We start from the raw sequence: 23789 nt of genomic DNA, 5'->3' as shown, positions 1-23789 counted from the left end.
GGGCCTTTGTTAGATGATTAGAGTGGAGCCCTCATGATGGCATTGGTGCCCCATAAGTGGAGACTCAAGAGAGTTTGCTTCCTTCCTTTCTGTGCTCCCTGCCATGAGGGTGTGGGACAGCCCTCCGGGAAACAGGAGGAGGGCCTTCGCCAAGAACCAACCATTTTGTCACCCTAATCTTGGACTTTGAGCTTTCAGAACTGTGAGAAATAAATGTAGTTTGAGTCACCTGGTAAAGCAGCTCAGATTAGGATGCCACCTTAATCCTAATAATATCCTCCCCTAGGTTCCAAAAGTTTTTAAAGTTTTGCTTTTCATAACTAGATCTTTAATCAACCTGGACTTTATTTTTTGTATGACATGAACTAGGAGGAATCTAATTGTGTTTACTTTCCATTTGGAATTGTCCCAACACCATTTACAGAAATTTTCATCCCTTCCCCAATGATCTACAAGGTGACTTCTGTTTTGTTTCCGGTTTCATTCCATGTCATGGTCTTTTGCTGGGTTCTTGTTTTCTTCAGTAGTCATCTATTTGTTCACCCCTTTACAACATTTCACTGTCTTAATTTCTATAGCATTAGACTACATCTAAAAATGTTAATAAGTTCCATTATCCACCAACCCTGTGTCCTTATTCTTAAAAATATTTTCATTTGGGTTCCCTCTGGAAACAAATCCTGAGACAAGGATTTGGGTGAAAGCATTTCTTCCCTTCCTTTCCTCCTTTCTTTCTCTTTGTGATGCTGGGTATTGAACCCAGGGCCTTATGTTTGCTAAGCAAGGGCTCTATCACTGAGCTACACCCTATCCCTACACTATTCTTGACCCCCTGATTTCTTTGTGGCTTTTAGGATCAACCTGTTACATTCCATGAAAAATTCAACTGGGATTTGTGTGAGAACTGAATTGAATTTATAAACTAACCTGGTGAGAAATAATTTTTATAATATTGAGTCCTCCTATTTATAATATGTATAGTATATATTTCCATTTAGTCAGTTCATCCTTAAAGTCCCTGAGTAATTTTTATATTTGTCTTAGCTTATTTGCACTGCTACAATAAAATATCTGAGACTGGGTAATTTATAAATAGTAGAACATTATTTTCTCAAAGCTCTGAGGGCTGGGAATTCAAGATCAAGGTACCAGCAGGTTTGGTGTCTGGCGAAGGCCTAGTCTCTACTTCCAATATGGTGCCTTGAATGCTCCTTCTTCTTTTTTAAATGATTTTTGTTTTTGAATTTGTTCTAATTAGTTATACATGGCAGTAGAACACATTTCGACATGTTGTATACAAATGGAACATAACTGAATGCTGCTTTTTTTGAGGGGACAAATGTGTGCTCACTGGGTAGAAGAGTTGGAAGAACAGACTCACCTCTATACCAAGCACTTTTATAAGGTGCTAATCCCATCCACGAAGTCTCATTTCCTAAATGCCTCACCTCTTAATATTGTCACATTGACAATTAAGATTCACTTCAGGGCTGGGCAAATAGCTCAGCTATAGAGTGCTTGCCTCGCAAGCACAAGGCCCTGAGTTTGATCCCCAGTACTGCAAAAAAAAAAAAAAAAAGATTCACTACATAAATATGGGGAACACATTCAGACCATAGTAATATTGAAAGGTCTAGTTCATCTTTTGCTAAATATACTCTCAGGTTTTTGTTGCTCTTCTGAATAAAATGTTTTTCTTTTACATTCTCTAATTTGTTATTAATGATATATAGGAATGCCAATGATTTAAATTGATCTTGAATTCTGCAACCTTGCTTTCCTACTAGTCCTAGTCCTAATAGTTTATTTCTGGGATTATTATTTTTTGGGGAGGGATATCAGGAATTGAGCTCAGGAGCACTCAGCCACTGAGCCACATCCCCAACCCTGTTGGGTATTTTATTTAGAGACAGGATTTCACTGAGTTGCTTAGTGCCTCACGTTTGCTGAGTCTGGCTTTGAACTAGCAATCCTCCTGCCTCAGCCTCCCAAGATGCTAGGATTACAGGCATGTGCCTCTGTGCCCGGCTCTGGGATCATTTATCTGTTGAATTTCTTACATAGACAATTATTTTGTCTGCACATATGGGTAATTTTCTTTTCCAATCATTAAATTATATTACCTTTATTTCCTTCTAATATAGGTAGAATCATATTAACCTCTGAGGTCGGGCAGTTTGTGACCTAAGAAATGGCACTTTCATTTGGTTTAGCTTAACACATTGCTTAGGACCTCCAGTGTAATATTGAATAAAAGCAGTGATAGAAGGCATCCTTGCGTTAAGTCCTGACTTTGATGGAAATTACTTCTTAAATTTTACCATTAAGTATGCTAATCGCTAGAGGTTTATTAGGTTAAGTGAGCTAGTTTGCTAATAGTTTTCATTAATAAGTAATGTGTTAAGGTAGCATATCACATTAATGAATTATCTGATGTTGACTCACACTTGCATTCTTAGAATAAAACATATTTGCCATGACGTATTACTTATACTCGACCTTGGTATTATTTAATTTAAAATATTAGAATCTACTGTTCATTATAGGTAATAATAGCTAGCGTTTATTAGGTTTTATATGTTCCAGGTCCCATTAAGGTGATTTCCTTGAATTATTTCATTTCATCCTAGAAGGCTTACTGTTATGGTTATTTCCCCCCAAATATGAAGGTATTAAGGCACAGAGAATCAAGTTACTTTCTGAAGGTCACAGAGAAGATAAATAGTGGCACCAGGATACAAATCCAGATTGCCTAGTTATTTCCCCCCAAATATGAAGGTATTAAGGCACAGAGAATCAAGTTACTTTCTGAAGGTCACAGAGAAGATAAATAGTGGCACCAGGATACAAATCCAGATTGCCTAGCTCCAGAGGCCAGGCAACCCACTACTCTATGCCATATCCCTGTATTAAGTACCCATGAGACAGATTGGTCTATAATAAACTTTTATTGTATATCCTATAGTAACAGTTCATCTAAAATAAATTCACTGATTTCTTCATTCTATTGACTATCTTTTTTTTTTTTTTTTTTTTTGCAGTGCTGGGGATCAAACCCAGGGCTTTCGTGCTTACGAGGCAAGCACTCTACCAACTGAGCTATATCCCCAGTCCTTGATTATCTTTTTTAACCTTCAGTTGTTTCGTATGTTTTCAAATCTTGGTTTGCAGGCTTATTTTCTTTTTATTTTAAATAACAAATTTACAGAAAAATTGCAAGTACCACACCACCTATCCCCACTGCATCATTTGGAAGTCCATTTACGACAGGATGTGCTGTCTCCTCTGAATACCTTCCTCAGTGTGCATTACCTATGAATATATTCTGTATAGCCAAAATACAGTCTTCAACATCAGGAAATTAACAGTGATACACCTAATACTCAGCTTCCATTCGGGTTTTGCCAGTCGTTCAGTAGTGTTCTGTATAGCAAAAGGATCCCTTTCTTTATCACATGCTGCATTTAATTCAGATAGCTCTTTGGTCTCCTTCAATCAGGAACAGTTCCTCAGTCTTTCTGTAGCTTTTTAAACCTTTACACTTTTGAAAATAACCAGTTATTTTGTATAATATATCTTTCTCTGGGTTTTTCTGATTTATCCTCATGACTAGATTGAAGTCATGCATCTTTGGCAGGAATTTCACAGAAGTGATTCTGTGTCCTTCCTATTGCATCCTTTCCAGTGGTTCCCGATTTTTCCCCCTATTTCTGGTGATGTTAATTTTGCTCACTTGGTTAAGGGGGTATATTAGTTTCCTATTATTGCTGTAACAAGTTACCACAACTGTAACAAGTTGTAAAACGACTTGAATTTTTTTTTCTAGCAGTTTGGAGATCAAAAGTCTAAAGTTGGTCTAACCAGGTTGAAAATGGATCATATGGCAGGGTTGGTTCATTTTAGAGGTTCCAGGTGAGAATTCATTCCTTGTCTCTTCCAGCTTCTAGAGGCTTCAGTGTCACCTTCCATCTTCACCTCTCATTCTTGCTCTCTAATCCCCTCTCTTCATCTTATAAAGACCCCTCTGACAAACTGCCCCCTCCAGATATTCTCTCCATCCACATAATCACATCTGCAAAATCCCTTTTGCTGTATAAGGAAACATTCACAGGTTCTGGGATCAGGATGTGGACATCATTGCAGGGAGCATTATTCAGTCTACCACAGGTGGTGTCCACCAGGTTGTTCTGTACCACTAACTCTTTTTCACTTTTTTTTTTTTTTTTTGGTGCCAGGAATTGAACCCAGGTTCTCGTGCATGCAAAGCAAGCACTCTACCAACTGAGTTACATCCCCAGCCCCTTCTTTTTCACTTTTTAAGCATTTTGCAGGGAGGTACTTTGAAACTGTGTAAGTGTTCCATTTCTTATCAAACCTTTGGCTATTTATTCACTTCAGTATATACTTATATTTTCTTATTTTATTCAATGAGTTATAACTCATTACTGCTTATTTTAATGCTCAAGTTGTCCCAGATATGATCAATGGATCCCCTTTATGGCAGTGTCTGTGTCCCTTTGACACGTTTCCATTATTCTCTAAGCCTGTTCCTTATCTTCTGGCACAAGTATAAACTATGAATGGATGTTACATTTTCTTTTCCTCCCTCTCTCCCTCCCCTTCCACCAAGCACATAGTTTCGCAGTGCACTCCAGATTTTATGGCACTGTTAAACTCCTGTCTTATGGTATATTAGATATACCATAATATATATATCCTAGGAAGCCAGGGCTACAGACAACCAATTAACAGCAGGCTTTCCTCATCCCAACATCCTTTCAGGGATCAGCACACACTCAAGCTCCCAAATTCTATCCAGTGTCTGTTAGTCCCCCTTTATCCCAGGACCTGACTGACTACTACCTTGGCTTCCAAAGCTCAGCTGGTCCCAGGCTTTGGTCTCTGAATACTTTGCATCTCTTTTCTGGTTTTGGTTCATGGAAATGATGATCTTATTTGCAGTCCAGTTATGTCTTTTCCTTTTTTTTTTTTTTTTTTTCCCGGTGCTGGGGATCGAACCCAGGGCCTTGTGCATGCAAGGCAAGCACTCTACCGACTGAACTATCCCCCCAGCCCTCAGTTATGGCTTTTCGATTTACTTTATTTATCTCATCTCTTATTGCTGTAGTTTGGAGAAGAATGGATGCATTCAAACCTAAATTCTCCAAACTATCCTCAAGAGGAAGTCAGTTCCATTTCAACAGTGGTTTTGTGTGTGTGCGTGTGTTTTGCTTGTTTGTTTTAATGATTATATACCAACATGTTGGGTTACAACAAAAAGTCATGGGGGAAGCAATATGAAAGCAAAACTGAGCTGGAGAGAAGGTGACAAAGCTGCCCTTTTTTAGGTGATCTCTCCCCTGAGACCTTACCCTTCCCACCTTGTTCCTCCAGTTGTTAAGATTTGCCTCTTGGGGCTCAGATAGGGAAGGGAGTGGGGAGCTGGCAGGAGTGAGAGTGCCATGGGCTATAGGAAGTGGCCAGCTACTCTTTTGGATCTTGTACTGAGTCACAGTTCGGTCAGGTGCAGAGGCGGGACTGCTTGCGTTGGCACCTGTCCGGGTTGTCCCCCAAGCCCCAAGGGAAGGCTACTGATTCCAAAACCTAGCCAGGGCCAGCTGGCCAATGGAGGGTTGTGTTTGTTCCCTTGAGCTGCCTCTAGTCAGCCCAGGTTGTAAGTTCCACGCGGGAGGATGCGGCTAGCCCACCCTAGCCCCATCCTCTCCCTTTAACTCTGCTCCTATCCCATCCCAAAGCTGGGTAGGGGAACCCTAAGTTCACCTTCCCAAAGTTCCAGACCCTTAGTGTCAGAAAGTACCCAGGACAGCCACTTATGACCCACTGTGATCGGGTCTGGTCACCCCGCCAGTCCGGGGCTCTCTTCCGACCAGCCCCGCCCCGTCCACGCGTGGGCGGGGCTCACAGCTGCAGCCCACTCGGGGCGCGCGAGGCTTTCCTCCGGGTCTTAGTGCCCGCTTCTCTCGAGAGTCAGACCTCTGGGACCAGAACCAGTGCTGCTCACTCTCTTGCTCGCTGCTGTCTGTGCCCGGATGACCCCACAGCTGAGCTCTCGGCGGCTGCCAACCCGGCCCCCGCCCGCCATGAGGAGCGCGCACCAGCTTGTCCTGTTCTCCCTGTTCGTCCTTTGCGGGCGCGGTGAGTTCTTTTGGGGCAAGAAGAGAGAGGCGCCGGGGTCGGGCTAAGTAGGGCTGTCCTAGTCACAGGGGAGGAAACAGAGGATGCCCTGAGAGTGGGTGAGGGTTGACTGGGGGAGTGGCCTGTTGGTGTCTGGGGCAGATGGGGACGTGGGCGGGGCTGAGCCCGCTCGCAGAGGCGGCGGGGGGTGGGTCTGGGTGGGTCTGCGAGATTTGGGGCGGGGGCCACTTTTCCTCTTTGCACCCTGGCCACTCTCAGGTGACGAGTGTCTTTGGGCTGGGCATCCGAGCTGGGTAGTCCGACACTATAGACAGCTCTGGTCAGCCCTAAAGTAAAGGAAGCTTCGGGCAGAGACTTCCAGTCCGGACAGGGTCGAGGCTTCTTCCTCGCCTAAGAGGTGACTTTCTTGAAGAGTGAGCGCAACGAAGCCGGCAACCAGGCTCTGCAAAAACCCGGGAGCAAATCCGCTGCTCAGTCTCTCCCCCAACACTTCTAGCTTTGGAGAAACAGCTAAGCGCGCGGGGGGGGGGGGGGGGGGGGGGGGCAGACTGACCCTAATTGCACTTTGGGGGTGGATTTCCCAGGAAACACATTTTATGTCATCACCATCTCTGAACAGTGGGCTTGGCTGAGGGCTAACTGGTGAAGTGGAACATTCGCTGAGACACCTGCGATCTCATTTGACACCTGGAAAAGAGACCTAGTCAGCCCCTCTCCAGGCAGAGTTCAGACGTGCGAGGATCGCCTTTGCTGGGCCTTAGTTGTCCTACCAAGGTTTCAAGGACACTTTAAGCTCCTATACTCTGTCCCAAGCTTGTCCCTCCTGGGGGCCCAGTCAGCCCAGAGTCCTACACCTACATCTTCTCCAGACAGAGACCAAGCACAGAAAGTGCCCGAGGCAGGAGTAGAGGGGATCATGCAAAGTTCCTATGGGAAAGTGGAGCCCTCATCAAAGATGTGTTGGAAAGCAGTGTGTGGATCGTGGCTTTACCAACACTTGCTGAGTGACCCTGTACCATTCCTTTCCCACTCTTTGGGACTCAATTTCCCTATCTGTTCTATGAAGATGATATGCCCTATGTGGGGCAGTTGTAGTGTTTCTTAAGTGTGGTTCTGGGAGACAACCTGAACTGCCCAATACAGATTCCTGGGCCTCACCCTAGGCTCAAGAAATCAGAATCTTTTTTTTGAAACTGAACCTGGGAATCTGCTTTGTACATTCAGGTGATTCATGCATATGGTTAGAGAAGCACTGATACTATATGATAAACTTCTTGTAAAAGATCAGATCTCAACTTTTTAAAAAATCTGTAGTTGTCTTTTGATAAACTCAACTTTTATATGCCCTTCTTCAGTTAAGGACACACACACTCCAACTGATAAGTCCTGCCTTGCAGATGCCTCCTTTCCAGTAAGATTCTATTACCCTTACTTTCTGTACTTGTATCCAAATTAATAGCTATGTTTTTCCATTTTTAGATCAGATGTCCTTTTTCAGACTGGACACACACAGTTTAGAATTCCAACTACAACTGCCTCTCAGATTATTAGCCCCTTTTATTTGGGGGAGCTGTTTTTCTAAGGACATCCTCCAGAGGTAAACCCCTGGGCAGAGGCTGAGGGCCACTCCTCATCAGAATCATAGGATCATGGCTGACCCCTAGTGGTGGCCTCTGCTTCACAGTGTAAGTAGGCAGTATGGAATGGGACCCCAGTTGTGCCCAGGAGCTTCTACCCATTCTGAGCCACACCTGTCAGCTGGTGGTGAAAGGTCTGTTCCTTGTCTTTTGAACCCAGCAGGCCTCACAGGTATTAGGCAGCAGATTGAAAAGACTCAATGGGCTGTTCTGGTGCCACCCTCTCCACTTCTTAGGAACAGGGGAAGTGCATTCCAGTCCATAGCTGCCCTTGTGGTCATTTCTACCCCTCGGTGTACATGCACATGTGTGCACGTGCACACACGCACACACACACACACACACACGCACACACTCATAAATACAAACAGAGGTGCAGGTATGGACACTACACCCAACCCATAATTGAACAATATCAATTATGGCCTCTGACAGGGCAGTTTCTCTAGGGGGGAAGTTAACAAGGCGTGGTAGTACATCCCTATAATCCCAGTGACGCAGGAGGCTGAGTCAGGAAGACTGCAAGTTTGAGCCAGACTTAGCAATGTAGAGAGACCCTAAACAACTTAGTGAGACCCTATCTCTAAGTAAAAAGTAAAAAGGACTGAGTATGTAGCTTAGTGGTAAAGCACCCCAGGTTAAATCCTCAGTACAAAACAAAACAAACAACAACCACAAAAACAAATGCCCCACAAGTCAAGTCATAAAGACACAGGGTCAGGGGAGAGTCTTTGTCTGAAAGAGACTCCCAGACCTGACTCTTGTCTGACTTGCTGGGGATCCTTGAATAAATCCCTTCCCTCTTTGGTCTCAGTTTCCCCAGTTGAAAAACACAAAGTTGGGTCTGGGGACCTCTAGCTCTGGAGCCCACTGCTGGTCCCCAAGATGGGTAAGGGTTCCCCAGGTCAATTGAATATCTCAGAGGCAGGACAGGTCACAGCTGAGCAAGCTGAGTTCATCAGGTGGGTTTACAGCTGAATCATGAACCCCCACAACCTGCACAGAAGGCTCCTGGGGTTATAGAGATGTAGAATCCAGCCTCCCATAGTATTGCAAGGTCAGAGCCTGGTAACTACAGATTCTGACCCCAGAGTTGCCTCAGACATGCCAGATAGGTCTGGACAAGTCATACCCTTCACTATAAAATGAGGGGTCAACTGAAATAGGTATACTAAAGAAGGACTGTGGGAGGAGCCATAGGCTGGAGATAGAGCGCCTTTCCTGACCCAGTATTCCAGCAGCTGGCCCCTGGGAGAGGGGATCCCAGGTTTGAGAAGCAGTGCGCAGAATCTAGGCCAGGCATCCACAGGACCCCCATCAGGAGAACTCAGGGTAGTCTGGGGGAGGGACAGCAGGCAGCAGGTGCACTGGGAGCATCTTTCACAAGGCACTAAATATTGCATCTGCTCCAGATAGGCAGCGAGTTGGAAAGTGCATGGAGTAGGCAGGGTAGCAGCTGCTCCCCATGACCGTGTGTCCAGACCAGCACCCACCCAGGAACCCACCTCAGACCTGCTCAATTGGGGTGATCCAGGCTCAGGCCCCCTGGCTCCATCCAAAGAGGAAGGGATTTGGTAAGACCCAGTGAGTGGCTCTTTGGAGAAGGATGAAATCAGACTCCTGGCCTGGTGAGCCAGGCAGCCCTTGCCAGCATCCCCACCCCCATCTTTTCAGCCTACCTATTCCTTCATCCCCGCCCCCGTCTGCTCTCCTGCCCAGACACTGTTTCCTCTGGCCACTCTCATCTCTTTTCCTGCTCCTGGGCAATCCTGTTCACATGTCCTTGACCTTCTTCTGAGTCTGCCTCTTTCCTGCTGCTCTCTCCCATACCTGACACATCCTCCCTGAAGACACCAGAGTACAAGCTCAAATCCTTGAACCTCACATTCATTCCCAGATGTGTGAGGGAGATGAAACAAAGATCGAAATACCATTTGGCAAGAGATCTGAGGTGTGATCTGGGGACTTGCAGGGAACAGGGGCTGGTGGCTAGCTCTGACTCCCTGCAGGAGGCTACACGAGTGCTGGGAGCTGAATGTGGCTCGGAGCCAAGGCCTCCCCCTTCAGCTCCATGCCAGGAGCCACCTGCAAACTGGAACACTCCGTTTGGCATCTCAAAGGGACTTTGTGCTCTGTAGATCTAAGTCTGAACCCAGGCTGTCCCCCTTCTTTTTTTCCTTAGGGGAAATACCACCATGCATCTAGTTCTGCATGCAAACCCATATTTGAATAATAATGCTCCTCCCCTGCTCTGTATGCTGAAAGCAGGAACCATTTCTGCTTTTCTGTTTTGGGTTCTTTTGGTTTAGTTTGGGTTTTGTTTTTTGGGTAGGGTATGGAACCCAGGGTCTCAAACTTGCTAGGTGAGCACTCTGTGACTGAGCTACATCCCTAGTCTTTTTAATTTTATTTTCAGACAGGGTTTCACTGAGTTACCAAGGGTGGCCTCAAACTTGGAATTCTCCTACCTCAGCCTCCTAAGTCTGTTTATGGTTTTTGTTTGCCATTATCCCCAGCACATAGCCTAGTAGCACAGAACCTGGCACAGGCGAGACACCTGGATAGCTGGTGGGTGGAGGCAACCCTGGCAGAAGAAATAGTATGCTCAAAAGCCAAGAAGAGAGTCAGTAAAGACCACACAGGGAAAGGCAAGTAGTAGATATGGCAGAGTATATAGTGTCTGGGGTCAAGGTGGACAGGTGAGAGAAATGAGGTTGAGAAAGAGAAGTCAGTGCTAGGAGCAAAAGGCCTTGAATGCCAAGTCACAACATTTGGGTTTTAACTCTACCTTCAGTTCTGAGAGGTTGTGGATAAGGAAGAGCCCTGATCCAGTATGCAGTATGGAGACCACCCTGGCCTATAGGGCACATGGATGGCAGAGGCAGGTGGAGGTGGGAAGACCATCAAGGAGGCGACTGGAGGAGTTCAGGGCAGGGGAGGTAAGCTAGGGCCTTGGCTGTCGGAGTATGTAGGAGATGGGAGGACAGACTGAGGGTCTTGGAAAGTAGAATAGACTGGCCTGGGAAGCCACTTGAATGAACCAAGGGAGGAGAGGATGTCCAGGTTTGGGACTGGATTATGATGCATGGGACACCATTCATTGCTAGAGGAAACAGGAGGATGAAGAGGTATGGCATGGGAGGAGAGAGGTGAGGTCTGGCTCGATTTAGATTGAAGTCCCCAAGAAGAGGCAGACCTGCCGTGCCCTTCACTGTGTCTGCAGACACTGAGGGCACCTGTCCTTGCCAGTTTCACAGGTCTACCCTTCACTGCCCTAGCTGTGGCAGGGGTCCACTGGTCAAGGGCTCAGTGGGTCTGACTATGCCATTTCCCAGGGGACTGTCGCATGGCCAATGCTGAGGAGAGGCTGATGGATGACCTTCTGAACAAAACCCGCTACAACAACCTGATCCGCCCAGCCACCAGCTCCTCACAGCTCATCTCCATCCAGCTGGAGCTCTCCCTGGCCCAGCTCATCAGCGTGGTAGGTGCGGAGGCAGCTGGGGCTCAACTCTCAGAAGGCGCAGGATAGGTTTTCAGTGCCCCTGACAGGTCTCAGGGCAAGGAGTGGCCATTCAGTGTGCAGGGCTGGGAGTCAGGGGACTGGAGTCTTATTTCTGGGCAAGGGCCCAGATTTTCATCTTTTTTCTTCCTATTTTTTAAAAATTGTAATTAATATATATTTGACTCACAGTAATCGTACAAATTTATGGGGTACAATGTGTAATGATGAGCTCAAGGTAATTGACTTATTCTCAGACCTATATCATTCCTTTGTGTTGGGAACATTCTAATTCTTCTTTATCAGCTATATTGAAATATTTAGGGCTGGGGATGTAGCTCAGTGGTAGAGCACTGGCCTAGTATGCACAAGACCCTGGTTCAACCCTCAGACTTTGGAAAGAGAGAGAGAGAGACAGACAAACAGACATACAGACAGAAGGAAAAGAACAAATAAATATTCATTTAATTGATATCAACCATAATTGTCCTGCTGTGCTACAGAACATAAGAAGTTATTCTACCAATCCAGCAGTACCCATTATCCATTCTCTCTCCATCCCTCCCTCCTCCACACCTTTCCCAGGCTCTGATAACCACTGTTCTATTTTCTACTTCTTTGAGATCTGATCTTTTTCCATATCCATAAATTAAGAAATTTGCCTGAAACTTGAGGGTCATGACCCTCCCTCTTAGTTGTGATTCTTTCATTTCCAAAATGTTCTCTGTGCCTATGAACATGCTCTTCTCTTTGCCTGAGATGAACTGACTTGTTTGTGCTCCCTACCTTCACAGTTTGGAGCCACCTGCAAATCCATGATCTCAATATTAATTAAAATGCCTTGGCATTAACAGAGCACCTAACTAAGAGTAGCTAAAACAATAAGGACATGTTTTATATCACACAACAAACTACCAGGCCCAAGCTTTAGGGTTGATTTGCGCAGTAATTCAATAATGTCAGGACTCCAGTTTGCTGTCGACATCAAGACCCTACAATTCTCATTTCCCTTCATGGTCACAAGATGGCAGCCACAGCTCCAAACAAAATCCTCATGACAGCATCCATGGTAGGAATGGCAAACCTATTTTTGGATTCCTTTTTGAGTAAGGAACCCCTTCTATTCTCATTGGCCATCACTACAGCTTATGCCCAAGCCTTAACCAATCATTTGCCAGAGGAATAGAATTTCTTTAGTTGGCTTAGATTTGTCAATACATGGCAAGGAGACTGGAAAAAGCCCATGAGGCTCACGTGTATCCAATTTCTAATGATGTCATGGTTAGTAAACAAAAAAGAAGGAAGGTGAATGGCCGTTAGGTAGGCATCAAATAGGCCTGCTATGGACTCTGTCAACTGAGTTTCCTACATAAATGTAAGCTTTTCCTCCTTGTCCCCACAGCCCCACATTTTTATGTCCCCCAGACTGCTCAACAGAAAATCTCATATACTCCCTAGTTGTTGGGAGAAGCAGGAACAAGGCTGGGAGAACAGATGGGCACAGAGGACCAGGTGTAGGAGGGACAGGACCAGAGGTAGACGCAGCTCCTATTGGTCCAGGTGGGTGAGGGTCTGGTCAAACCAGGGTGGTTGCTGCAGATATGGAAAGGAGTAATGAATTGCTGCATTCACAGGTAGGATCGTTAGGTGGGTGTGGGGTAGGGGTGAGGGGCACTGAGGAAAGGTGAGGTGACTCCTCTCAGCTGCCACTGAGCTGCAGGTATCTGAAGGAACTGTGGCTCATTGTAAGCCTTGCATGTCCCCATGCATGGGGCTAGAACCCTGGCCATGGAAGTAGCTCTGAGAGATCCTATCACATGGGGAGAGTGCAGGGTACTGTGTCCAGCCATGGGGAAGGAGATACCTAACCAGGAAGCTATGCCTACCCTAGGAGGTGGCTACCTTCTTAATCCCAGTCTCTCTCTCCAGCACCATTGACCACCACAAACCTAGCCTCTTATGACTCTAGTGCCCAAGAAGGCTTGGACCAAACGAATAGTTAGCCCCGTCTCCTAGGAGGGAGTACAGCCAAAGATGGGGAGGACTGGGCAGCATTGAACTCTGGACTCTCTCTGTCCCACTCCCTTCCACAGGCCGACTGGAAGAAACAAGGGCTTTCAGCCAGCCGATGGCCAGGCTGGTGTCTTAGTGTTATTGTCCAGCCAGCGGCTTTTTGTTAACAGGGTGAGCCCCAGGTGCTGCTGTGCAGCTGCTGCTCTGGAGAGAGTGAGCCAGCAGGCAACCCTGATCATGCTTCCAGGCTCACGCTGCCCCTGCCAGATCTGCTCCGTAGGCCCTGTAGAGTGATAGAGGCTACCAGGAAAAGGAGCCTCCAGCTCCTGCCCCTCCAGGTATCACTGAGCTGTCGCATTCCCAAAAGCTTGTATAGAAAACAAATATTTGTGGGGTTTTTTTTGGGGGGGGATGGGGTGGGGAGGTTCTTTCCTTTTCCAGGATTTGTTCATTTTTATGAAGAGGGAAGGTTGTAGGCACAACCAGTTTAAAAATAGAAGTTTCTAGGGGACAGGTAAGAAGTTTGTGTGGAGTAAGACAGGTCAAAGCAGCTTTTTGCAGAGTAGGGACCAGGGTCCAGAACCAATGTCCTCAGGAACATTCGGGGGAAGTAAAGGGGAGTAAGAAGCAGGACTAAAGCACAAGAGAACTTTCTGGATAATAGAAATGAGGTGGGTTACATGGGTAATGCATTTGTCAAAGTTGATCAAATGGTGCATTTAAGATCAGTGCATTTTACTGTGTGTAAATTATATCTCAACTTAAAAAAAAAAGGGCTGGGGAGCTAGCTCAGTTGGTAGCATACTTGCCTTGCAAGTACAAGGTCCTGAGTTCAATCCCCAGCATCACAAAAAAAAAAAAAAAAAAAGAAAGAGGTTTTTAAGATAGATGAAGGTTTTTGACTTTCAGTGATGGCAGAATTGCTTGTTGCAGATTAGCCTTCCTAGGAGAACAATTAGAATATATGGACAAAAATGCCAAAGGAAAAAAAATACATGTGTTTGAAGATATATGGAGACCTCAACAAGGATTTGAGTGACTAAGGATTTGAGTGATCAAGGATTTGAAGTGACCCTGACAGTCTGTGGTGCTTTTATTCACCTTTCATGGTTGGTAAGCAGCATAAGGCTAAGAGGGTAAGAAATTGAGCCCAAGGTATAGCTCAGTGGTAGATATGCTCAAGAAAGCAAGAAGATGGAGAATTTCTCCAGGGAACTGGTCATTATTAAAAAAAAAAAAAAAAAAAAAAGGGTAAATTCTAGAACTAAAAACATACAAAGATTTTAATTTAAAATTCATTGGAAAAAAAATCACTGGATGGGTTTCATAGATGATTGGTTATAGCAGAAGAGAAAATTAGTGAACATAGACTTCTGCTCTATTTAAGCCTGTGTTTCTCTGGCTCTCTGTTCCTGTCAGTTGAGCTTTGTCCTACTAATATGCTTACCCAGTTGAGGGTTTAGGGGAGGATCCTTGAAGATATGATCACCAATCTGAAATTGGGACATGGAAGGTATCTTGAAGAGGAGGCAGGAAAATGGTACAAACTGAGAGCACAAGACTCATTCAGAGTACTATGGAAAGCCAGCAGGGCTACAGCACAGAATAAAGGAACACAGGAAGGTGAAATGAAGCTGGGGAAGTTGGAAAAATCCTGTAAACCTATAGAGGGATTAGATTTTTATTCTGTATGTGAGGGAAGCCACAGAAGTGATTGAGGAGAAAATGACAGGAAGTTTGGAAAGTTCCTTCTGGCTGCAAAGGAAAATATAGATGTGTGAGTGTGTGTAGTGGTAGTGTGCAAAATGATCATAGACCAGCTAGGAGGGTCTTGCAGTGGTCCAGGTAAGAGATGAATGAGGGTGGCCTGGATTATGATGGTAGGATTCATGCATTCATTCAGAAAATACTTATCAAGTATGTGACACATACCAGTTGCTCTTCTGGTGTCTTCTTTCCTCAAGGTCTTTGAATTCTAGTGGAAGATGATGACAATACACAAAAAGATAATTCCCAGTGGTGATAAGTTCTATGAAGAAAAACAAGGCAAGATAAGGGGAGAGGGACACGGGTGCTATTTTGTGTGGGAAGGTTGGGGAGGACTTTTCTGACAACCCGACAATTCCAATATCTGAAGAACATAAGGAAGTCACCTGCATGGATTTCCAGGAAAAGGGAACAGAGTATGTAAAGGCAAGAGAAAGAGACAAGCGTAACTGAAGTGAAGTGAGCAGCAGGGAGCATATTGAGATACAAGGTTCTGAATCTAATGGGTCTGAGGCAGAGGCAGATCTTTAGGACTCGGTACATACCTTTGACTTTTATTTTGGATGAGCTGGGAAAGCAGGAGGGTTTGATCAGAACCACATAGTCTAAGCAGGTGAGATTCTAACGGGACCAACCTGCAGAGAAAAGACTAAAGACAGGCCAGAGCAGATCCAAAAGACCAGTTAGGAAGTGACTGCATTTGTCCAAATGACAGATGATGGTAGTAGTAGAGATGGAAAGAAGTAGGCAAATTTGAGAGGCATGTAGGAAATAAAATCAACAGGACTTATGAATGAATCAAAGAAGAGTGTGTCAGAGACCAACTTCCAGGTTTCTGGCTTATGGAATGAATGACTGGAGGTGCCATTCACTGAATTAATAATGCCAAAAGGGAACCAAGCTTGGAAAAAGATAATGAGCTTTACCTCTGATGTGCTAGGCATGATATAACTTTGAGCCATTTATGAGATGTTGGGACAGCATCTGGTCACATGGGCCTGGAGCTCAGAGCCTTTTATGAAATACAGTATGATCCACTAGTGAGGGCTCCCCTTCCTGGTCAACTGATGGCCCTGTTTCCTTCCCCAGAATGAGCGGGAACAGATCATGACCACCAACGTCTGGCTGAAACAGGTAAGTGCCCTGCCTGGTCCCAAGCCCAGGAGGTGTTCCCAGGTAGGGCTGCCTTTTTGTGGTGATGTACCTACAAGTGATGGAGCCTTGCCTGTCTGCTCAGGAGTGGACTGACTACCGCCTGTCCTGGAACAGCTCCCGCTATGAGGGCGTGAACATCCTGAGGATTCCCGCAAAGCGCATCTGGTTACCTGACATTGTGCTGTATAACAAGTGAGTGACAGGGGGTTAGTCAAGGTCCTGTGAGGGTTGGGCCAGGGCAGTAGGCCCAGCCTCGAGGGGTTTCCAGGCCAAGGCCAGAGTTCAACCCTAGATCTCATCTGCGTTTCAGCCAGACCTCTAGGTCACTAGGCTAGAAGAAAAATAGAGATGCTTAGAGCCAGAGCCCTCAGAGGAAGTTGGAGGCCTGGAGAGGGCAAGGGCCTTGTCAGACTCACTCAGCACAGCTGGGACCAGGACAACATCCTGACCCCTAGTCCCATGCTCTGCCTTTTCTCCGTTCTGACTTTTTGAGCCTTGGTTGCTTTATCAGCGTTGGACTATTTACACAACAAATTAGTGTATAAATATTTTAAGTAGGCTAGGTACAGTGGCATGCACTGGTAGTCCATTTCTCATGAGGCTGAGGCAAGAGGATCACTTGAGCCCAGGAGTTCGAGGTCAGCCTGGGCAAAATAGAGACTCTGTGGAGGAACAGACAAACCTGAGTTCACATCTCAGCTGTACTGTTTACTAGCTTTCTGACCTTAAAGGAGTCATTTCTCTGAGCTTTGGTTTTCACATCTATAAAGCAGAGGTAACAATAAAACTCACCTCACTGGAGTATTGTGAGGCTTAAATGAGCTATTCTGAGTGAAGCTTTCCAATTCTACTGTGGTAGGGCTATTTCTGCCCCCCAGATGCCAAGAAAAGCGACCCCATTTACTGAGGCCTTGAGGGGTCAAAAAGAGCGATTAGTGGGAATAGTCCCCAAGGGCTCTTCTGGGAGCCCAGAGAACAGGCTGGCCCTGTCTGTGGGTTTCATGATGTTCTCCTCCACACCCTGTCCCCACCCTAGCGCCGATGGGACCTATGAGGTGTCTGTCTACACCAACGTGGTGGTCCGCTCCAATGGCAGCATCCAGTGGCTGCCCCCTGCCATCTACAAGAGCGCCTGCAAGATCGAAGTGAAGCACTTTCCCTTCGACCAGCAGAACTGCACCCTCAAGTTTCGCTCCTGGACCTATGACCACACGGAGATCGACATGGTCCTTATGTCACCCACGGCCAGTATAGATGACTTTACTCCCAGTGGTGAGTGGGACATAGTGGCCCTCCCAGGGCGAAGGACGGTGAACCCACAGGACCCCAGCTATGTGGATGTGACCTACGACTTCATCATCAAGCGCAAGCCGCTTTTCTACACTATCAATCTCATCATCCCCTGCGTGCTCATCACGTCGCTGGCCATCCTGGTCTTCTATCTGCCATCCGACTGCGGGGAGAAGATGACACTGTGTATCTCCGTGCTCCTGGCACTCACGTTCTTCCTGCTGCTCATCTCCAAGATCGTGCCACCCACCTCCCTTGATGTGCCACTCATCGGCAAGTACCTCATGTTCACCATGGTGCTGGTCACCTTCTCCATTGTCACTACCGTGTGTGTGCTCAATGTGCACCACCGCTCACCCAGCACCCACACCATGGCGCCCTGGGTCAAGCGCTGCTTCCTGCACAGGCTGCCCACCTTCCTCTTCATGAAGCGCCTTGGCCTCGACAACAGCCCGGCCAGGGCCCCCCCACCCAGCCAGTTGTACCTGACTAAGACTGAGGCGGCCACCACCTCTGCCATGGGCCCTGCCAGTCCCTCCAACCTCTATGGGAACTCCATGTACTTTATGAACCCTACCCCTGCAGCTCCCAAATCTCCAGCTGGCTCCCACTCAGCAGGCATCCCCAGAGATTTCCGGCAGAGGTCCTCTGGAAGGTTCCGGCAGGATGTGCAGGAGGCTTTGGAGGGTGTCAGCTTCATTGCCCAGCACATGAAGAGTGATGATGAAGACCAGAGTGTAAGTCCCTCGCTCTGCCCACCTGTCCAGTGGAAGGGGCTCAGATAACAACACCCATTTCCCATTTTTTTTTTTTTTTTGCAGTTAATTCATATGAGATAAGGACTCTCAAACTCATTGGAATCCACATCTGAAATGGGTTTTATTATAGCTGCATGCACAGGGAAGAAAACAGAAGTAGCAATGATCTTTTTGTGTTTATTTTGGGTTCCTCAAAAGCAGATCCTGAGATGGGTTTGATCACAGATGGTTTATTTGAGAGGTGATCCCAGGAAGCACAGTGAGGAAGTAGGGAAAGGAGGAAACCACTATAGGATATTAATGAGCAGCATACTGCTATGGGTGCCCACATTCCTGATAGAGACCCTCTCAGGAACTAACCTCAGAATGATACCCCTGTGCAGAGAGCCCTAGGATGGCGGCTGGCGTTGGGCCTAGAGGTGGCACATAATTAGTGTTAACATGGCGTGATCTACTTTTGCCTGATTAGTTAATGTCTCCTCTGCGCTAGTGGTCAACAGATGTTCCCCATTCTTTCTTGATTGGTACTGTGGTGCATGCTCCAACTGTGCTACTTAATCCTAAGCTGACTGGCTGCCTTAGTGTATAAAGACATTCTCTTCACCTGGGAGGAGATCGCAGAATGAGGGTTGCAGTTCACAGAACACGGGATAAGCAGACAACTCTGGGTCACAGATCGCAGAGAGCAGAACGCGGGACTAAGCACACACCTCTAGGTCGCAGAACGAGGGACTAAGAAGACACCTCTAGATCGCAGGTCGCAGGTTGCAGGCCGCATGCCGCACCCCGCACCCCGCACCTCCAAGAAGCGACCCAACTTTAAGAAGCAGTAGACCTTTGATAAGCGTAGCCTCTCTGAAAGAGTAGCACCTCTAAAATTAAGCAAAGTCTCTCTTCCTCTAAGCAAAGTCTCTCTTCCTCTAAAACTAAAAGTAAGCAAAGCCTCTCTTCCTCTATAAACTAGCAAACAAGCAAACAAGCAAGGAAGTAGACCAGATAAAGATTATAAAAGTAGTTCATGTCCACCTCTGATAAATTCCCGTGGGATTGTTGCTGCGGGCGGCAACACCTCTAGAGGGAGTCTCCCATCCTCTGTGGGTTGACAGTAACCTCAGGACATTAGTTTCCCTGCATTTCCCAGTTATACCAGCTTGCCAGAGGAAGCACCTCTGGTGCAGGAGAAGGTCCTGGACAGAGAAGGGAGGAGATGCAGGCACTTGAAATGGGTTGGGAATGGTTCAGCAGCCATAAGGGAGCACAAGTGGGCTGGGGTACCAGGGGCATCTGTTCCTATCTGCAGACTTGCAAAGACTCCATACTAGCACTTATATCTTCTAGGAGTATAGAATTATCAATTAAAAAAAATTAAAAAAAAAAAAGAATTATCAATTAAAAATGCTACCAGGCTAACAAATGATGAAGTGGGATAACTAGAATTATAGACTTTCTAAAATGAGGGTGAGCTCACTTTCACAGGACAAAGCAATGAGTTAGAGCTTGGGTGTTTCAAATGACTCCTTTGAGTAAGTACTACATCTAAGGGGGATTTGATCCTAACTAAACACAGGAGAAGAGAGTAATGGTTAGAAATGTTCACATGCAGACCGTACTGGCAGAACAATTTTGTACTCGAGTGAATGTTCTCATTTCAACATAGATCAGATTCTTTGAACATGTTTTTACGTGGTCTCTCCCCCTTTGCAGCTGCATGGATAGAAGAGGGCATCTCCTTGTTCTTATCTTTCTGCAATCCCTTTTCAGTAGCTGGATTCTCAAGGGAAAGCATTGGTATTCCATTAGTTAGCATGAACTGACAAGGGCAGGCCTAGAAAAGCTCCAGAATCACACTGTGCAAGGGAAAGGAGAGAACACTAACAAATGGAACATATATAGGGTGTGAGACATTCTTATGCACCCCAGCTACTCAGAATGTAGTCCTTGAACCAGCAGCATCAACATGCTGAGAAATGCAGACTCTCAGGCTCTCTCCCAACCCTCCCACTCTGAATCTGCATTTTAACCAGATCCCAGGAGCTTTGTAGGCACATTCCAATTTGAGAAGCACAGCTCTACAGGATTTTACCTTCTAAAACACAGATTTGATCATGCTATTCTTTAGTTTAAAATCATTCAGGAGTTCAATATCACCTAATTCATTGCTTCCTAAAGATTAATGTGCAGCCTGGAGCCCTGTTGGCTAAATGAGAACCACCTGGGCAATTTTTCAGACCACAGCTTTGAAGCAACTCATTCTGACTGAGCCAAGATCCCTGGGAGAAGCACCCGGGAGCCTGCATTTTTAACCAGATCCCTGTTTGTTCTTGTACACATTCTAGGTTGAGGAGCACCGGTCTCCTGTACTGCTGGCTGAACTGGCACCCATTCTCAACTCTCTCTTCTAAAGGCCTCCCATACCCTTGGCACTCACAGGCCTCCTGCTGTTTCTAGTTCAATTAATTAAAAGCCTCTAGAGGGAAAGAGCCAGGCATGACCCACTGATATTATAATCACCAGTGTTCATTAAGCTCCAAACATACATCAGGAGCTCTGCCTGGAGCTGACATAAATTACTTCCAACCGTCCCAAGAATCCCCAAAGTGGCTTTTACTAGAACTCCCCAGTTTACAATGGGGCAAGTGAGGCTCAGAGACGTTCTTGACTTGTCCAGGTTCACACAGCTGGCACAAGGCAGAGCAAGGCCTAATACCCAGATCTCTCTGCCATGCCCCTGCCAGAGCCTTGCCCTGCTCCAAGCACATGGTGGACTTGTTGCTTGACTTTCTCATGTGCAGGTGAGGAAGAGTCTGTGTTCCAGGGCGTGCCTGTCCCCAAGCTAGCCCAGGCAGAGTTTCTCATCTTCAGCATTTTCACCCTCCCTGGTGATTAACTGGTCACTAAAAATAGCACAAAAATATAAAAAGATTGGGGGAAGCACACTCACACACAAAAGCTGTTTGAAATTAGGGCTATAGAAAAGAAACCCACAAACACCAGCGAGCACTCTGGAGGGCCGTGCCATGCCTGTTGCATCTTAGGGACAGGTGCAAGTTGTGTTGGGTTGAGAGTGTGGGGGCTGCTTTGGCACAGGATTATCCTAGAGGTAGACACACACCGTTGATGGGGCCCTAACAAATTGGGTCACTGACGTCAGCTTGCCGGCTGCTGCCTGCCTGCATTTCCAGCTCCAGAGGCTCCACCAAGCTCTTCCAAGCCAGAGGATGGGGGAGGGAGACCAGGATGCTGGACATCTCCCCCATGCCAAGGAAGCAGGCACATCTGTGGTGGCACCTCTGGAGACCAGTCAGGTTTCTGTCAACGTCACATCCCATAGGTGGGACTAGAAACAGGGAAGGCAAGAGAGCAAGTCAGAGTGAGCCCAAGAGAGCTAGCCAGATGATGAGGCAGGAGGAGGCTGAGTCTTAATTAGAGGAAATAGCAGACACCGCTGTGAACAGAATTGAACAAATTAACCAGCAGGATTTCCAGGTGTTCTGTTAAGAGCCCACTGCCCTGCCCCCGCTAAAGTAGGTGGGCCACAAATCTTCTTTACTACGAAGAGCCGGCTCAGGCAGAGGATTTGGGGTGAAAAAGAGAGAACGAGCTTCATGATCCTCAGGCCTCATCCCCCTTTATTCATAACCAGATTTGGTTTTCAAATTACAATATGTGGTACAGTTCTCCCTCCAAACCTACCCACGGTTTTGACCATGGATCAAAAACATTGCAGAAAAAAAAAATTGTATTTGTACTGACTTATTTTTCTTGTCACCATTCCCTAAATGATACAACAAAACAACTATTTACAAAACATTTACAGGGTATTGGCTAAGTAAGCAATCCAGCGATGATTTAGTCTGCGGGAGGATGTGGGTAGACTATGTGCAAATGTTTTCCCATTTTATATAAGGGGCCTAGGCAACCTCTGATTTGGGTATCCACAGGGGATCCTCTGAGGATACTGGGGATGACAGTATTGATGACCCCTGACATTCCTAGCTTTTCTGTCCTGTCCAAGTTCCTGGTGGCTCTGCAGTGCTGAGGGGGGCAGGTCAGGTGGGGTTGGAGGACGCCAAGAGTGGCACAGAGTTGCTCAACTGAGTTGCTTAACATACCACAATGAGGTTCCAAGCCCACAAGTGACCAGTGCGGTCCCTGACCAGATGGTGAGGACCTGACTCAGAGGAAGGAGGGACCTCAGTTTTCTGCATCTGTAACCAGCCCTTCTGTCTGCCTACAGGTCATTGAGGACTGGAAATACGTAGCCATGGTGGTCGACCGGCTGTTCCTGTGGGTATTCGTGTTCGTTTGTGTCCTGGGCACTGTGGGACTCTTCCTCCCTCCCCTCTTCCAGACCCACACACCTTCTGAGGTACCCTAGACTGCCCAGCACGTCCAAGAACCCCCTGGGCTGTGGGGTGAGATGAGGTGAGCAGCCAGGTGGGCAGTTCACTGCTTCCTTCTGGGTCACAGCTGATGAGGCCCTAAATAAAAATCTGACCATCAGCTATGAATCCATCAAACCAGCCACAGCCACCAGAGGGCAAGGATGGGGTCCTGTCCTTTCTAAACACCTCTGAGGAAGCCCTGGCAAGAGGGGGCTTCAGTTTAATTCCCGCCTGTCTTCCTTCCATGCACCTGGCACTGGTGTAAGACAAGCATACTAATAGCACCTACAGTGTGCCAGGCTTCTTGCCCACATCCCAGCCTACCTCTCCACCCCAATCTGTCTCCATCTTCTCTTGTCCTCTAGGCTTACTAGCCTTCTTTCAGTCCCCCACATATGTCTAGATCCTTCCCACCTCAGAGCCTTTGCATCTACTATACCTCCTTCCCTAATCTTCTCCCCACCCCTGTGCTTCCTGAGCTCTTCCCAAAACTTCATCAATCAGGATTCTGCTACCATGGTCTTCTGCTCCAATGTCACCTAAAGGCTGTTCCCATTCCAGAACAGCCTCCCCAGGAACCATGTTATCCCACCACCATTCTCGAGCCCCCTTCAGTACATGCAGTTATTTGGCAGCACGTTTATGGTTCGCACCTCACCAACTGGTGTGGGCTTCATGAGAGCAGAGGTCTGCTCCTTCAGGTTTGCTCCAGGTCTGAGACTGAGCTCAGCACACAGCAGGTGCAAAATAAATGTTTGTTGAACAAATGAATGGCTCCTGCTCCTCCTTCAAGCAGCTGTCCTTGGTCCCCATCCCTGAAAGGAATGGCCTTCTTGTCCAGGACCTCACAGCTCACTGGTCACTTTCCTGACACTGGTTTTTTGCAGTGCCAAATCCACCGGTATTTGTCATCGCCTGCAGCAACAATTTGCGCGGGTCTTTATCAGTGGTGGACTGGAAACAAACTGCTTCTATCTTTCTTTTAGTGGGCTGCTTTCTCGCTTATTTGCTTGTTCCCTGGGCTATGGAGGAAGAAAGGCTTTTCTTAGAGAGAGAGAGAGACTACACTTTCAGAGATCTATATCTTCTTAGTTCTGCTGCTTCTTCTTAAAGGTGCGTCCTGCAT

At 46.6% G+C, this 23789-nt stretch overlaps 1 protein-coding gene across 1 annotated transcript; it reads left to right on the top strand.

Moving 5' to 3' along the window:
* Nucleotides 1-6062: 6062 nt before the first annotated feature.
* Chrnb4 (cholinergic receptor nicotinic beta 4 subunit) lies at nucleotides 6063-23376 on the top strand. Its single transcript, XM_047540784.1, has 6 exons — nucleotides 6063-6156; nucleotides 11129-11277; nucleotides 16165-16209; nucleotides 16313-16422; nucleotides 17267-18257; nucleotides 22516-23376. The coding sequence occupies exons 1-6, from the start codon at nucleotides 6102-6104 to the stop codon at nucleotides 22654-22656; spliced, it is 1491 nt and encodes a 496-aa protein (XP_047396740.1). The 5' UTR covers nucleotides 6063-6101; the 3' UTR covers nucleotides 22657-23376.
* The last annotated feature ends 413 nt before the right edge of the window (nucleotides 23377-23789 follow it).

The sequence above is a fragment of the Sciurus carolinensis genome, chromosome 2 (genome assembly GCF_902686445.1).
Source record: "Sciurus carolinensis chromosome 2, mSciCar1.2, whole genome shotgun sequence".
Taxonomy (NCBI): domain Eukaryota; kingdom Metazoa; phylum Chordata; class Mammalia; order Rodentia; family Sciuridae; genus Sciurus; species Sciurus carolinensis.
The sequence above is the reverse complement of the archived record's forward strand: the minus strand, read 5'-3'. Positions and strand labels throughout refer to the sequence as shown.

Coding starts and splice junctions, on each gene's coding strand:
- Chrnb4 (XM_047540784.1), top strand. CDS start 6,102: ATGAGGAGCGCGCACCAGCTTGTCCTGTTCTCCCTGTTCGTCCTTTGC. Junction 6,157..11,128: donor GTTCGTCCTTTGCGGGCGCG/GTGAGTTCTTTT, acceptor GCCATTTCCCAG/GGGACTGTCGCATGGCCAAT. Junction 16,210..16,312: donor CCAACGTCTGGCTGAAACAG/GTAAGTGCCCTG, acceptor CTGTCTGCTCAG/GAGTGGACTGACTACCGCCT.